This window comes from Oncorhynchus gorbuscha, linkage group LG14 (assembly GCF_021184085.1).
Source record: "Oncorhynchus gorbuscha isolate QuinsamMale2020 ecotype Even-year linkage group LG14, OgorEven_v1.0, whole genome shotgun sequence".
NCBI lineage: Eukaryota > Metazoa > Chordata > Actinopteri > Salmoniformes > Salmonidae > Oncorhynchus > Oncorhynchus gorbuscha.
The window spans coordinates 62,579,050-62,597,179 of NC_060186.1; the positions used below are offsets into that span (position 1 = coordinate 62,579,050).

An 18,130-nucleotide genomic window follows, 5' to 3' on the forward strand; every position below is an offset into this window, starting at 1 on the left:
TAAACAGGCAGGATATAACCCCACCTACTTTACCAAAGCACAGTCCCCACACCACTAGAGAGATATCTCTAACCACCAACTTACTATCCTGAGACAAGGCCGAGTATAGCCCACAAAGATCTCCCCCACGGCACAACCCAAGGGGGGGGGCGCCAACCCAGACAGGAAGATCACGTCAGTGACTCAACCCACTCAAGTGACGCACCCCTCCTAGGGATAGCATGGGAGAGCACCAGTATGCTAGTGAGCCAGTAAGCCAGTGAGCACCAGTCAGCCCCTGTAATAGGGTTTGAGGTAGAGAATCCCAAGCTTTACCGCTTGCGCTGTAAAATGAGTAGTATTTAGAGTTCAATAACAATTTTCTTACATTAATTTATGAATATTGAATATATTGAAATATTGAAATATTGAAAATATATATTTTTTATTTGTTAGCCAGGATTGCAAATAGAGATGTGCAGAAAGATAATCAGCCTCCGTGTATATGGATCCTTTCCCCTCAATGTATTTTTCATGACAGCCAGGCCCATCTATTCAAAGAAACATTATTTATTTAAATCTCAAATTGAGCAAAATAAGTAGTTTTGGTCTGGCCACAAAATAATCCAGAGAATTGCGGTAAACTGCGCCACACTCAAGCAGAAAACTGAATGTTCTATACTCAGCCAGGCCCATCTTTTCAAAGAAAACCTATTTCTATTGTAGCAAAATAATGTAAGAAGTTTTTTTCAAGTAAAGAGAGCAACAGTCTGGCAGAAAAATCAGAGTGTTCTATCATAAATTGAGAACAATTAGTTTCCCTGGCTACTACATGGCCACTACTTAGAAATACTAACAGTAAATTCATAGATGACATTCTCTTCTATAAACCTGTCTCCTCTCCAATATAATCGCATAGCTTACACAGACCCACCACAGACCTTTGACAAATACATTCTGTGAAAAGGTGTCCCATGGTCTGCTTTGCCAACTAGCTCAATGTATTCCAAACACTGGTGGTAACCAGATGATCCCAATAATTTAGGTAGTAAACGATTCTCCATTCTGGTCTGTTCTACTGCAAACTGTCTGGGATTCGCTGTTTCCCTGTTTGCTACTCAAATACAGGGGCGCAACTTTGCATTTTTGTCCACCGCCAGTTTTGTCATTGGAATGTGATACAAAACTAGGCAACGGTGTGCTTTAGGACCATGCGGACGCCTCCGAGCGGTCGGGTAGGCTATTTGGAGTGTTAATCCAGCTGGATAAGAATGTGATATTATGTCCCCCCTACTTATAAAATCAAAGTTGAGCTCCTGTTCAAATATATTGTACTTATTCAGTAAAATACTAAATGAACTGCAATACATTGGTCTCAAATATATTATCATAACTAGGGTGCACAGAACCATGGCGGACCTATTAACGAGGGGCTTTTTGCCGTATTACAAAATGTCCAATGCAACATGCCTAGCTCAGCCTACTGAGGTGTGGCTTAAGGCATGGTTTTACAAACTGAGTCCTGGACCCCAGGATATGCCACATTAATGATCCTCACCTTCTATGTAAACAAACCATCTGTGGTGACAAATAATCACCATACTGGCATTATACCTAAAGTGGACATTGCCATTGGCTGCACAGAGTCACATTAATAGAAATCCCATGCAGCCCTGTTTACAAGTTCAAACATTGGAATGTGAGATGTAATCTAGACTATACCTTGATTAGGAGACACAAATACTCATTATTTTGTTAATTTATATTTGAGCATAATTATTTCTATGTGACCTGCACATTCTCGCTATGAACTTCTAACACGAGTGATGCAGGTGTGTCTTCATGACAATCTCAAAAGCAGCTGCTCTCCAATTTGGCAGCTCCAATGCATTGTCACTTCCGACACTGCCAAAACATCCACTATGTGGGTGTCTGCTATCGATGGTTAATGCTTGATATGATTGAATCCAGGCCCTTGTCATACACTAACCTACCACACCAGGGGCCTCATTTATAACCGTTGCATAGATTTCACAACAATCAGTGTGCACCATTTCTGAAAAGACTGGACAAGTACGAAAATATTCAGATTTATAAACTTGGCGCACGCATGTTTGTGTTTCCTGTTATAAATCAGACCTTGTCCTGAAACTGTACGCACGTGAACAAGCATTAAAACTTCACTCACCTTTTATGTTGACAATAATGCCCTTATTTTATGTATATTTTAGAAGTATTCAAATTAAGCAGATGCTGTTTTCTAAAGCACCTGTGGTGCTGATGTTCAGGCCGACGTAGGTATAGTTTTATGTGTGCTCTAGGGCAACGGTGTCTAGATGGAATTTGTATTTCTGGTCCTGACAACTGTACCTTTTTTGGAACACCATTATTTTTGTCTTACTGAGATTTACTGTCAGGACCCAGGTCTGACAGAATCTGTGCAGAAGATCTAGATACTGCTGTAGGCCCTTCTTGGTTGGGGACAGAAGCATCAGATTATCAGCAAACAGTAGACATTTGACTTCAGATTCTAGTAGGGGGAGGCCGGGTGCTGTAGACAGTTCTAGTGCCCCCGCCAATTCGTTGATATATATGTTGAAGATGGTGGGGCTCAAGCTGCATCCCTGTCTCACGCCACGGCCATGTGGAAAGAAATGTGTGTGTTTTTTACACTGTTTGTGTACATAGATTTGATCATGTTGAATGTTTTTCTCCCAACACCGCTTTCCATCAATTTGTATGGCAGACCCTCATGCTAAATTTAGTCACAATATTTTTTTAAATGAACAAAGCATGAGAAGACTTTGCTTCTGTTTGTTTGTTTTTCAATTAGGGTGGGCAGAGTGAATACATGGTCTGTCGTGCAGTAATTTGATAAAAAGCCAATTTTACATTTGCTCAGTACATTGTCTTCACTGAGGAAATGTAGGAGTCTGCTGTTAATGATAATGCAGAGGATTTTTTACGGTTGCTGTTGACGCATATCCCACAGTAGTTATTGGGGTCAAATTTGTCTCCACTTTTGTGGATTGGGGTGATAAGTCCTTGGTTACAAATATTGGGGAAGATGCCTGAGCTGAGGATGGTGTCAAAGAGTTTAAGTTTCATTTAGGATACCATCAACACCACAGGCCTTTTTGGGTTGGAGGGTTTGTATTTTGTCCTGCAGTTCATTCAATGTAATTGGAGAATCCAGTGGAATCTGGTAGTCTTTGATAGCTGATTCTAAGATTTGTATTTGATCATGTATATGTTTTAGCTGGTTTGGTCTTTGTTCTTTGCATATCCTAGCTTCTGGGCCTGAGTAACAGTCAGTTTACTTTGGGCACGCTTCTCATCCAGACGTCGAAATACTGCCCCCAAGCCATAAGAAGAAGATGTTTCTTGGAAACTCGCACCTGTCCATCTCCGTTCCTCACAATCACAGGTGTCATCAGCCACCCCTCACTAACCTTTGGTCTGAATGGCTGGAATGGTTCTTCCATCCTCCCATACTCACCCAGGACCACTGATCAGTAAAGCCTGTATTATTATTAAAGGGGCACTGCAGAACACCATCTACAGATTCACTGATGGGAGTGAAGCCCTGTTTTTTCCTTCATTTTTACATTTTGGTCATTTAGCATATGGTTTTTCAAACTCTGTCGATCCAGATGCCAAGAGTGTGCAAAGCTGTCATCAAGACACAGGGTGGCTACTTTAAAGAATCTCAAATATAAAATATATTTGGATTTGTTCCTCACTTTTTTGGTTAAGACATGATTCCATTTGTGTTATGTCATAGTTTCGATGTCTTCACTATTATTCTATAATGAAGAAAATTGTAAAAGTAAAGAAAAACCCTGGAATGAGTAGATGTGTCTAATTTATATAGGCCCATTCCTCATCTTTTTACCAAAACAGATGATTAGATTCTAGCTTTAATTGTGGAGGTAATTTGGCCATATGAGGCTGCAAAACAGGGATAATTTTGAATAATGCCTTCTGACTTTTCCCAGTGTGTCAAGGTAATTCTTGGAGAGTAAGTATGCCTAGTTTCACGGTTGACGTGCTAAGCGAAGCCTAACCCGTTGAAACAGCTGTAGACTAGCTCCTCTCCGACGAGGCTTCTATGGAACGACAGGCACTGGGGCTCTCCTTGCTGCTTTGCTATAGTATCTCTCCTCGTAATGCACTCAGTGTCTGTCTGTCTGTCTGTCTGTCTGTCTGTCTGTCTGTCTGTCTGTCTGTCTGTCTGTCTGTCTGTCTGTCTGTCTGTCTGTCTGTCTGTCTGTCTGTCTGTCTGTCTGTCTGTCTGTCTGTCTGTCTGTCTGTCTGTCTGTCTGTCTGTCTGTCTGTCTGTCTGTCTGTCTGTCTGTCTGTCTGTCTGTCTGTCTGTCTGTCTGTCTGTCTGTCTGTCTGTCTGTCTGTGGCTGTGCTCTGCCAAAAGGTGTTATTCGCTCTACAGGAGGAGGACCAGGAGAGTTTTGGCTGGATTAGATAGTGTTCCCTTTTTCCACACACCATGACACACACACGTGCACGTGCACACGCGCACACGCACGCACACACACACACACACACACACACACACACACACACACACACACACACACACACACACACACACACACACACACACACACACACACACACACACACACACACACACACACACACACACACACACACACACACACACACTAAAACACTGTGAAGAAAATGCTGTTAGCACAGATGGGTTCAAGTGAAATTTGGACAGGAGCATAGAAAGACTGCACCATTCACCCAGGGCAGGAGTGTGTGTGTACATGAGTGTGAGCATTTTCATGAGTGTACTTACACTCACAGTTGACAGTTGTCATCTTAATCGGCTCAGCGGGGAAGAGGAGGTGTGTGTGTGTGTGTGTGTGTGTGTGTGTGTGTGTGTGTGTGTGTGTGTGTGTGTGTGTGTGTGTGTGTGTGTGTGTGTGTGTGTGTGTGTGTGTGTGTGTGTGTGTGTGTGTGTGTGTGTGTGTGTGTGTGTGTGTGTGTGTGTGTGTGTGTACTTAGCATGTCTGGGTGCATATGTGTGGGAGTCCATTATGGAGAGGGAATATAAAGATTCTAGGAGCTGATTGAAAATGTTACCTGTGGTACTGTCAAGGATAAGCCTTGTTCAGATGAGCCTGTGTCCCTGTTGGAGGTCTACTTCTCTCGCTGGCACCGTTTGGGGAGTTTGAATACTTATCCGTACTGGTCTGGTCTGTCTGTGGGAGAGGAGCATGGAGGAGGACAACAAATACACGTCCAAACTGTCGCCCACTGTGGACCACTGGGCAGGCATGTACCTAGTGGTGATAGGTGAGTTACTTACAGCTGATACTGTTGTTCTCTTTTAATTCCTTCTTCTTTTTCATTTGTTTCCCTGTGTGGATTCCCTGTTCAGCATTCAGCATGGGGCTGGTAGTTTGGAGTTTGAAACACAAATGGCAGGAGTTTAGATTTTAGTGCATCATGTATTTTTTTTTGGGGGGGGGGGTGTTGATTAGAGATGATGGAAAGGGATTTGTACAGACTCTCTGCGTTTTGAGGTTTTCACACCAAGTCACATCGGTAGACGATATAGGCGTTATACACTGAGTGTACAAAACATGAGGAACACCTTCCTAATATTGAGTTGCACCCCTTTTTGCCCTCAGAACAGCCTCAATTTTTCGGGACTTTAAAAGGTGTTGAAAGCATTTCATGTTGACACAGTTGTGTCATGTTGGCTGGATGTCCTTTAGGTGGTGGATCATTCATGATACACACGGGAAACTGTTGAGTGTGAAAAAAACATCACTAACTGGTGCGCCTGGCATCTACTACCATACCCTGTTCAAAGACACTTAAATCTTTCACCCGCTGAATGGCACACATATACAATCCATGTTTCAATTGTCTCATGGCTTAAAAATCCTTATTTAACCTGTCTCCTCCTCTTCTTCTACACTGATTTAAGTGGATTTAACAAGTGATACCAATAAGGGATCAGAGCTTTCACCTGGAATCAACTGGTGAGTCTGTCATGGAAAGAGAATGGTGTTCCTAATGCTTTGTCAACTCAGTGTACTGTATACAATAGGTTGCAGTTACAGAATAATTGATTGGACACAAAGCATTATAGTTGTCTTTTCAATGATTGGTAATGTGTGATCTAGTTCTGTTGATGTGTGAATGGTTATTGTGCGAAAGAAATAGAGCCTGCACACTCATAAACTCCACCATGTACCTTAATTCGTTAAAAAAACATGTTTAGATCCTTCAAGGATCTTTGTCAGGTGACTAATGGTAATTGTGCATCCATTGATTTTACACAAGCTGTTGCTTATCGTTTGTTGCTGAAGTGTGCTACAGCAGTCCAGTCTTTCCAGTTATAATTCTGATCTCTGCACACTCTCTCTTGTTTAGTGCATGCTTCCACAACATTTCCAAGCAGTTCCATAGAGCTGAATTGGACCATACTTGGTGATATTGAAGATGTTGTGTTTTTCTATTAGCTATGGAACAGTTTAACTGTAGGTTGTCTCGGGTGTAACAGAGGTGGTGTCTGAACATGGAGCCTTGGTCCTGTCTGCATGTACTCTGTAGAATCTTTAGTATTCTATCTTTATTCATGTGACTGTAGAACTCAATCTTTATTCATGTGACTGTAGAACTCAATCTTTAACCATCTGACTGTAGAACTAAATCTTTATTCATGTGACTGTAGAACTCCATCTTTATTCATCTGACTGTAGAACTCAATGTTTATTCATGTGACTGTAGAACTCAATCTTTATTCATGTGACAGTAGATCTCAATCTTTATTCATGTGACTGTAGAACTCAAGCTTTATTCACGTGACTCTGTAGAACTCAAGCTTTATTCACATGACTCTGTAGAACTTAAGCTTTATTCACGTGACTCTGTAGAACTCAATCTTTATTCACATGACTCTGTAGAACTCAAGCTTTATTCACATGACTCTGTAGAACTCAAGCTTTATTCACATGACTCCGTAGAACTCAAGCTTTATTCATGACTCTGTAGAACTTAAGCTTTATTCATGTGACTCTGTAGAACTCAAGCATTATTCACATGACTCTGTAGAACTTAAGCTTTATTCATGACTCTGTAGAACTCAATCTTTATTCACATGACTCTGTAGAACTTAAGCTTTATTCTCTTTCAGCTTCACATTTCAAACACTTTCGACATGTCACCTCTCCAACACTTGCATGATCATGATGTTAATAGGTTTGAGCGTAAAATCACTCACTTAAAAAAAAATCTCAAACATACAGAGACATTTTTACACATACATTTTTATCACACATCGGCATGCAAGCACACACACACACACATGCACAAGCACACGCACACACTCCTATCCCTGGTGCCTAGGTGCCATAAATATTGGAGTTCTCTCACTTTCTACTTTACACTGTCATCCCTGGACCTCAGCCTTCAGCAGTGAAAGTGTCCTGTTGGTTAAAATGTGTCAAATCTACTTACTACCTTTTAGCTACTTTGCAAATACTAAGCAGGTCAGCTAACCCTTCCCCTAACCCTAAACTTAACCCCTAACCCTAACCTTAGCCTTACCCCTAACCTTAACCCCTAACCCTAACCCCTAGTCTAGCTAACATTAGCAAACTATTTTACATTAGTCACAACAAATTGAAATTCATAATTATTTATAAGATGTTCGTTACAATATTAACATTTTATATTTATCCAATGTGATGTTGGTCCACATAAATGGGATGCAACTTGGATATAGACGGTCCATGAATCAGCATATGTGAATGTGAGTACCCTGATTACCTTGAAAAAAATGGTCTGACATCTTGGACGCAGTCTCCAGTACTTTAAACCTCAGTGTCTCTGATAGACATGAGCCTGCAAGTCTCATCTCCACAGCGTTGCTGGAGATTCTGCAGCACCCCTGAAAGAGAAGTACATTTACATTTACATTACATTTAAGTCATTTAGCAGACGCTCTTATCCAGAGCGACTTACAAATTGGTGCATTCACCTTATGACATCCAGTGGAACAGTCACTTTACAATAGTGCATCTAAATCTTAAAGGGGGGGGGTGAGAGGGAATACTTATCCTATCCTAGGTATTCCTTAAAGAGGTGGGGTTTCAGGTGTCTCCGGAAGGTGGTGATTGACTCCGCTGTCCTGGCGTCGTGAGGGAGTTTGTTCCACCATTGGGGGGCCAGAGCAGCGAACAGTTTTGACTGGGCTGAGCGGGAGCTGTACTTCCTCAGTGGTAGGGAGGCGAGCAGGCCAGAGGTGGATGAATGCAGTGCCCTTGTTTGGGTGTAGGGCCTGATCAGAGTCTGGAGGTACTGAGGTGCCGTTCCCCTCACAGCTCCGTAGGCAAGCACCATGGTCTTGTAGCGGATGCGAGCTTCAACTGGAAGCCAGTGGAGAGAACGGAGGAGCGGGGTGACGTGAGAGAACTTGGGAAGGTTGAACACCAGACGGGCTGCGGCGTTCTGGATGAGTTGAAGGGGTTTAATGGCACAGGCAGGGAGCCCAGCCAACAGCGAGTTGCAGTAATCCAGACGGGAGATGACAAGTGCCTGGATTAGGACCTGCGCCGCTTCCTGTGTGAGGCAGGGTCGTACTCTGCGGATGTTGTAGAGCATGAACCTACAGGAACGGGCCACCGCCTTGATGTTGGTTGAGAACGACAGGGTGTTGTCCAGGATCACGCCAAGGTTCTTAGCGCTTTGGGAGGAGGACACAATGGAGTTGTCAACCGTGATGGCGAGATCATGGAACGGGCAGTCCTTCCCCGGGAGGAAGAGCAGCTCCGTCTTGCCGAGGTTCAGCTTGAGGTGGTGATCCGTCATCCACACTGATATGTCTGCCAGACATGCACAGATGCGATTCGCCACCTGGTCATCAGAAGGGGGAAAGGAGAAGATTAATTGTGTGTCGTCTGCATAGCAATGAAAGAGGTCAGAGCACAGGGTAGGGCAGTGTGAGCAGAACCAGCGGTGTCGTTTGACTTAGCAAACGAGGATCGGATGTCGTCGACCTTCTTTTCAAAATGGTTGACAAAGTCATCTGCAGATGACATTAGATAGTTATAAAGTTATAGAATTAGTACCGTCTGTTCAGAATGAAATGCAATATTTCAGAATAGCCTACTACACCATGAAAAGGCCAATAATTTAGCCACAGAGGATAAATAGCTTATTTTAAAAAATTGCTTTGTAGCCCAAAAACAAGACAATAAAGGCATACAGTAGCCTACAGTCAGGAATGTATGCTGTCAGTGAACAGCATACAGACAAAACAGGCCTTTCTCTATATTTCAAATACAATCACTGGAAAACACAGGATGGAAAGAAAGGACTCAAATCTGTATGCTGTAGGCTACCAAAATATTTGATCATCTTCCATTAGGCCTATTGAGCGAACAGAGAGCGAGAGATAGGATGTTTTCACGAGTGCATTGGCCATCGCCGGCGAGAGTGTGTGTTACATCTCCTCCTGCCACGTCCGCTACAGCTCATCCTGTGTCTCCTTGACCTGCCGCCACTCCCCCAGTTCCCTCTCCCTCTCCCTCTCCCTCTCCCTCTCCCTCTCCCTCTCCCTCTCCCTCTCCCTCTCCCTCTCCCTCTCCCTCTCCCTCTCCCTGTGTGTGTGTGATTGGGTGGGCAGAGACAGAGCAGATCCCCACCAGCTGCAATCTGTTCCATAATCAAGACTTCTACAAATACTCAGTCCTGCCACTTCCACACTGCCAGATCGTAATCTCTGCTCAGTCAGTCTATGTTTCTAGCTGTTTGTTACTATTTAGATCCTGTTAACAGTTGTGCCTGTTTTCCTTGCCTGACACAGCACTCTCCACTACAGTTCTGCCCGCTCTGACTCTGGTTCCTGTCTCCAGTCCCACATCTCCTCATCCTGCTACTCTGCTCTGTATTCCCCACTCTACTGCTCCATTGGATTCCCCTCCGGACGTGCTTGCTCTTTCCCATCCCCTCTCGCTCCAGCCTCAGCCTCAGCCTCCGCCTCCGCACCTGGTTTCCTGCATCCCGCCCGAGCTTCCCCTGGCCTGCACTCCATCTTCCCCCTGTGTTTCAATAAATACCTTGGTTATTTCATCCCAGTCTCCTCGTCTGAGTGTGCTCTTGGGTTTCCCTGTTCCACTCCTCATAAGAGTGTGGTGGAATTATTGTAATCAAAAGGAGAGACTTTTAACATTTCTTCAAAAAAATCAAACTTTATTATTTAATTACTGCAGTAATGGAGCTGGTCAGTAATCACCCCTAGAGGTGATCACTGAGAACTCAACCAGCTGGTTGGTAATCACACCTAGAGGTGATCACTGAGAACTCAACCAGCTGGTTGGTAATCACCCCTGGAGGTGATCACTGAGAACTCAATCAGCTGGTTTGAGCCACAGCATTTCATAGCCATTAAGTCCATCCTTCTTCAGTCTACGTGACAAATAACAGATATATGGAAAGTATCACAATTTTAAGATTTGTATGAAATAAACTTATAATTCACAGCAGACAGTATCTGCTGTAAAAACTGTCCTCATTGTGTAGAGACCAGTTCCTGCCCCCCCAACTCCATAATGGAGTCATCTCCCCCTGGTACCCCAGTACAGAAACATTAACCCGTGCTCTGGAATGTGATATTACCCAAAGACATGGTACATCTTCTGTCAGTGTTAAATCCCCCAGAAGCCCACTTTCAGTTCCCACAGACACAATAGAGTTATAAGAACCTTCTATCATTTTGCATGAAACAACTATTTGATGCAATAACACCATTATAACATAATCTTGCAATTTTGCTCTCACAAGAACTTTGCGTTATTGGGCGAGTCAGGGAAACTGGAAAGCAATTTTAGGACTATAAAATCCTCCTAATTTTGAACAATATGTGTGTCTCCACACACCTAGGCTATTGATGGATTCAAGACGAGGTTGTTTTTATTGATCTTAGTTTGTCAGAGTCAAAGTAGCCTGTCATCTTGATGTATTGTTGTGATATTAAAAAAATATTCTGCCAAAGTCTCCAGTCATGTAAAATGACATGAAATGCTGTAATTAAAGGACACATTATTTCCAGCCCCTCGGCTACAAAAGCCTTTCCCCGTGTGTGCAACTTCTGGAAGAGCCTCTACTCTACTGCTCTATGCCACTACACACATGTGATGATGTGCATGCAATGCTCTATTGTAAAGGGGATTTTTTTCTCATGCTGTCTGGTACCTCAGAGCTCCCCAGGTCACCCCTCTCTCACGCTAACTTTTTGTTTCCGGCACCTCCCGATTGACAAATTAAGCACTGAACACAGGCATAGAATCTAACTAACCACCATATACTAAAATAATCACACAAGCCACTAGCCAGCCCATGATATATCATGAGTTAGAAAATGTATAATATTAGGCTATATTATAAAGTTATTTTTTAGGAGCATTGAAGATGAATCACAATCAGTAAGAAAATAACCAGCTAGCTAACTAGCAGATTTACATCAATCATGAACATCAATGGTCAGCTGACAGCCTACCCTCTTTTGTCAATCATGTCTTTAGGAGGCACTGTGACTAGCTTACTTACAATTTGTGATAAAAGAGTGTGTTGTTACAAAAATGAATAGGCCTATGCTCAAAAATGTCCATGTTTTGCTACAGAGGCAGTTAGTATGTGACAGAAGAGGTGATCATCAGGTTACTGTCCTCAGAACACATGCACCTTGGGAGAGTTAAACGTATTCATGCCAGAGTCCTTATAAATGGCTTGGATTAATGCATGTGTCTGTCCACCTACAATAAGGAGCAACTTTATCGCATAGAGGTGTAACAAAACTCCAGCTGTTATTGTGATATTTGTGTCCTCGACATTTGTTTTTCCTTGTCTGGCCTGTGTGTGTCTATATCTGACAAACAACCGGGTAATGTGGTGATGTGGTGTCGGGTCATCGGAGCAGACCATCACCTGGCTCAGGTCTAACTCTCTGAATAAGACATCATGCATCGCCAGGCTGTAAGTAAGGGAGGAATAATTGAAAGGCAAACTTCCATCCCGATCATCAACCCTAACCGTCTCCAACGAGACCAGGACCATGTTACTGTAAGTAAGGCACAACAAAAATAAGTTTTTTCGCAGAAGATGTCAAGACTTACAAATGTTCACGATTCATTTCTTTCTCCCAGTGACACAAGGAAAACATGCCATTCTTTATACATGAAAATTGAAAGATATTTTCTATTGACAAGAGGTCTTTCAGTTGGCCACTCGAGTAACCTGACGTAGGCGGCATGTCTACTTCACACAGTCAGCAATGAATTTACATTGTAGATGCATCATAAATCATTTCCATTGAAATATTTCACCACCGATTCTCCTTTTCCACCAACGGTTGTTGTGGATTGTTCTGTCAAGGTTCTGTTGGCTTTCTGAAGGACAAAGCCTCACATCCTTCCCTTTCACCGAACAATGGGAGATTACATTCAGATTATAAACCTGTGGAGGAAGAATGAACACCCCCCCAGCATATTTCCCCTTGGTTTAATTACATCTCCATCAGAATATGGGACTGGCCGGGTTTGGAGGGAGGGTTGGAGGGGAGGCTGGTGTGTTGAGGTGGAGGGAGACGTTATATAAACGAGATTGAAACCAGAATGATTCAGGCCACATTAATCAAATATCTCTAATGTGAGAAACGTGGGCTGCAATCAATTTTCTAATTAATGTTCCATTATTATGTTTGCTGTAGCTAGCTGGACCTCAAGCATGTTTTCTGGGTAACAGGTTAGGAGAGGGGAGAAGGGTGATAAAACAGGTCAGATGTGGAGAGGTTCCTATTGGAGAGGAAAAAGGGTAACATGGGGTGTCAACCTGCTAGTATGGTTAATGTCACGGTTCCCCTACACACAGACCGTGGTTGGTTTTATTTCACCCCCCCCCAAGTTTTCTGAGCAAAAATAATAATAATAATAATAAAATAATACAATCCTGCTTAAAAAAACAACAACATTGTACATAAAAGACTGGAAAAGACTGGAAAATCACCAGGAAAATCACCAGGAGAATCACCAGGAAAATCACCAGGAAATCAGCTCAAAGTGATTTCAATTCTGGGAAATCTTCCCCAAGTATTCCATAAATAGAGAGGAGAATGTGATTGTATCCCAATGTAATCAGGGTTTGAAATGATTTAGCGTTTGTCAAATACCGTATCTGTTTGGGATTCTTGTGGGCAATTTGCAGTGTACAAATAATGAATTATGTGTTCCGCCCCCCCCCCCCCGACCATCCACTCAAGGAAAAACTGGCCCATGGCTGAGTGTAATTGGGGACCCCTGGTTTAGGTGATGAGAGTTGAGGCATGATGATTATAGATCCATAATGGATTATGAAGCTTGATTTAGCATATTTTTATGATTTTTCCCCCACCTTTATTTAACCAGGTAGGCTAGTCTGAGAACAAGTTCTCATTTACAACTACAACCTGGCCAAGATAAAGCAAAGCAGTGTGACACAAACAACAACATAGAGTTACACATGGGAAAAACAAACATACAGTCAATAATACAATAGAAAAAGTCTATATACAGAGTATGCAAATGAGGTAGGATAAGGGAGGTAAGGCAATAAAAAGGCAATAGTGGTGAAATAATTACAATTTAGCAATTAAACACTGGAGTGATAGATGTGCAGAAGATGAATGTGCAAGTAGAGATACTGGGGTGTAAAGGAGCAAAATAAATAACAATATGGGGATGAGGTAGTTGGATGGGCTATTTACAGATGGGCTATGTACAGGTGCAGTGATCTGTGAGCTGCTCTGACAGCTGATATTTAAAGTTAGTGAGGGAGATATGAGTCTCCAGCTTCAGTGATGTTTGCAGTTTGTTCTAGTCGTTCCAGTCATATATTTTATTAGATTAGCTTTTGCCGTAATCTGAGAAAAGTGGGAAAATAATGACCCAGAGGAATTTAATTACACATGTGACATTATGAAAAAGAGAGAGGTGAGAGAGAGAGTGAGAGGTGTGAGAGAGAGAAGTGAGAGAGAGAGAGAGAGAGAGAGAGAGAGAGAGAGAGAGAGAGAGAGAGAGAGAGAGAGAGAGAGAGAGAGAGAGAGAGAGAGAGAGAGAGAGACAGAGAGAGAGACAGAGAGAGAGAGATATGGAGGAGTCTTCTCCATCTCATGAAATGATCCGTATTGTAGCAGGCTTTCAATACCTTTCAACGATTGTGTCACTGTTATGACATGATGTGAATACCAGGGATGATCAATGCCTTTCCATGCATCTAGTTAATGGAAAATACTCTTGGTGAACCCTCAGAGTCAAATCAATTGGACCCATCAATCTCCTCTGTGCAATTTTATACTAGCTCATTGTCATGATATTTTACAATTGTCTGTGTAATTGTAGCTTACTGGAAAAACGTCCTTACTTTCTTTGTAGAAGTGTCAATCCCACAACTCTATGCTGTTCCAAAATGAAGTTTTATTCAGATTGCTATTTGGTGAGCTACATGAGTCTCCTTGATCTGATGTTGACAGATACAGTCCCCTTAGCTGCTCTTGTGGTTGTAATAGCTAATTAAGGTCTGGTGGAATCCCTCTCATTGCATCCAGTAAGATGGACTGCAGGGACCCTGCTGTTCAACAGTGCCCATTGGGCAAAAACGGTTTGAATCAACATTGTTTCCATATATTTTCAACCCAAAAACGAAATGTGTCGATGTTGAAAAAATGTGGAAAACTAAATGGATTTGCAAAAAATCATAAATTTAAGGGCATTTTGTTTATTTTTCACACAACTAATGACATGGTGACATTTTTAGTTGATTTCACATTGAATTCACATTAGTTAACAACTCAACCAAATGTCAATCAAATCTAGACGTTGAACTGACGTCTGTGCCAAGTGGGTAGCCTCATGGGGATTACAGCCCTGCATCATATCTTAGACGAGGATAAATTAATTAGGCCAGCAAATTGGATTGATTAAATGCACTCACTGGGGCGCTACAAATGGGGGGTTAATAATTATGATGACTGGTTGCTGGAGACAGATCTACATCAGCCCACCTGGGATCAGAGCTCATTCTCCTGGATGGCTTTACCTCCATCCACGGTAGTCATTATGAGACCAATTACCTGCATGTTGAGCACTTGTGGATGTACATGGAGGACAGTTGCTGGTAAAAATGACTTGAGTTCCTATGGGGGCCCCTCACCTTGTGATGCCATTGATTAGGCCTACGTAACAACTAACCTTCCTAATTGAATCCAACTCATTAGAAGTCATGGCATGCTGCTATGTTCTGTCTGGCTGTGAGCTATGATCAATATTAAGGTTCATACAGATGTAGGATCATAATTTGAGCCAGTTATGTGGATTATAGGTTGATTTTTTTTCGTTAGATCAAATCAAGTCTGTCATTTCAAAGTGGAAACTTTAGAAGCCTTTTTAAAACTCAAATGCACTATACGTTTGCATTTCCTGCTTTGCAGCAACAAAAGAGTAATACAATTAAGGTCCTACGTCTGTATAGATCTTCAATGTCGCAAATACTAATCATATTTCTCTGCAGTCCATGTTAAAATTGATTACATTTTTCGGGCTTCTTTCATAGACTGTTCTCTCTGCTTCCGCAAGGCAAGCAGTACCGATGCACCGAGTCTGGAACCAACAAGACCCTGAACAGCTTCTACCCCCAAGCCATAAGACTGTTAGTTATTTATCTGGACTAGTCAATACAGTTATCTGGACTAGTCAATACAGTTATCTGGACTAGTCTATACAGTTATCTGGACTGGTCAATACATTTATCTGGACTAGTCTATACAGTTATCTGGACTGGTCAATACAGTTATCTGGACTAGTCTATACAGTTATCTGGACTAATCTATACAGTTATCTGGACTAGTCTATACAGTTATCTGGACTGGTCAATACATTTATCTGGACTAGTCTATACAGTTATCTGGACTGGTCAATACAGTTATCTGGACTAGTCTATACAGTTATCTGGACTAATCTATACAGTTATCTGGACTAGTCTATACAGTTATCTGGACTAGTCAATACAGTTATCTGGACTAGTCAATACAGTTATCTGGACTAGTCTATACAGTTATCTGGACTAGTCTATACAGTTATCTGGACTAGTCTATACAGTTATCTGGACTAGTCAATACAGTTATCTGGACTAGTCAATACAGTTATCTGGACTAGTCTATACAGTTATCTGGACTAGTCAATACAGTTATCTGGACTAGTCTATACAGTTATCTGGACTAGTCTATACAGTTACCTGGACTAGTCTATAAAGTTATCTGGACTAGTCAATACCGTTATCTGGACTAGTCTATACAGTTACCTGGACTAATCTATACAGTTATCTGGACTAGCCTATACAGTTATCTGGACTAGTCTATACAGTTACCTGGACTAGTCTATACAGTTATCTGGACTAATCTATACAGTTATCTGGACTAGTCAATACAGTTACCTGGACTAATCTATACAGTTATCTGGACTAGTCTATACAGTTATCTGGACTAGTCAATACAGTTACCTGGACTAATCTATACAGTTATCTGGACTAGCCTATACAGTTATCTGGACTAGTCTATACAGTTACCTGGACTAGTCTATACAGTTATCTGGACTAATCTATACAGTTACCTGGACTAGTCTATACAGTTATCTGGACTAGCCTATACAGTTATCTGGACTAGTCTATACAGTTACCTGGACTAGTCTATACAGTTATCTGGACTAATCTATACAGTTATCTGGACTAGTCAATACAGTTACCTGGACTAATCTATACAGTTATCTGGACTAGTCTATACAGTTATCTGGACTAGTCAATACAGTTACCTGGACTAATCTATACAGTTATCTGGACTAGCCTATACAGTTATCTGGACTAGTCTATACAGTTACCTGGACTAATCTATACAGTTACCTGGACTAGTCTATACAGTTATCTGGACTAGTCTATACAGTTATCTGGACTAGTCTATACAGTTATCTGGACTAGTCTATACAGTTATCTGGACTAGTCTATACAGTTACCTGGACTAGTCTATACAGTTATCTGGACTAGTTTATACAGTTACCTGGACTAGTCTATACAGTTATCTGGACTAGTCTATACAGTTATCTGGACTAGTCTATACAGTTATCTGGACTAGTCTATACAGTTATCTGGACTAGTCTATACAGTTATCTGGGCTAGTCTATACAGTTATCTGGACTAGTCTATACAGTTATCTGGACTAGTCTATACAGTTATCTGGACTAGTCTATACAGTTATCTGGACTAGTCTATACAGTTATCTGGACTAGTTTATACAGTTACCTGGACTAGTCTATACAGTTATCTGGACTAGTCTATACAGTTACCTGGACTAGTCTATACAGTTACCTGGACTAGTCTATACAGTTACCTGGACTAGTCTATGATCCAATCCAGAGTGATACTCAGTAATGTGTTGTAGTGGATTTGCATAACCGGGATCAACAAGAGTACACAGAATACTGGGGCTGGGTGCTAACATACAAACACAGAGCAAATAACTGAGGAAAACTAAGGGTTTAAATACAATCAGGGGAAACGAGGCACAGGTGCAAATAATAATGGGGATCAAGGGAAAACAAAAGGTCAAAAAGCACAATGGGGGCATCTAGTGACCAAAAACCGGAACAACCCTGGCCAAATCCTGACAGAATCCCCCCCCCCCCCTAGGAACGGCTCCTGACGTTCCTACCAGCTCTCTCGGGGTGGAGGGCCCTGAACTGACGAATGAGGTCAGGGTCCAGTATGTCTTTGGCAGGAACCCAGGAGCGCTCCTCGGGACCGTAGCCTTCCCAGTCCACCAGATACTGCCAGGACCGGGAATCCAGTATCCGATGGACGGTATAAGCCGGCTGGCCTCCAATGACAGGAGACGGAGGGGGAGGTCTGTCTGCCGGGACAAGGGGAGAAAAAACAACAGGTTTTAATAAGGAAATGTGAAACGTGGGATTAATCTTAAGGTATCTGGGTAAGTGTAGGCGATAAGAAACTGGGTTAACTCTCCTGGCAACCATAAAGGGACCGATGTATTTTTGGGACAGCTTGCGAGACTCCACCCGTAGTGGTAAGTCTC

At 42.2% G+C, this 18,130-nt stretch overlaps 1 protein-coding gene across 1 annotated transcript in view; it reads left to right on the forward strand.

Annotated features, from left to right (window-relative positions):
• Nucleotides 1-5,126: 5,126 nt before the first annotated feature.
• The window catches only part of opn8a (opsin 8, group member a), a 69,617-nt gene continuing 56,613 nt past the window's right edge, over nucleotides 5,127-18,130 (forward strand). Inside the window, exon 1 of the mRNA XM_046299185.1 lies at nucleotides 5,127-5,301. Within this exon, the coding sequence (XP_046155141.1) occupies nucleotides 5,223-5,301 (79 nt within the window). The 5' untranslated portion in view covers nucleotides 5,127-5,222. The remainder of the gene's footprint in view (nucleotides 5,302-18,130) is intronic.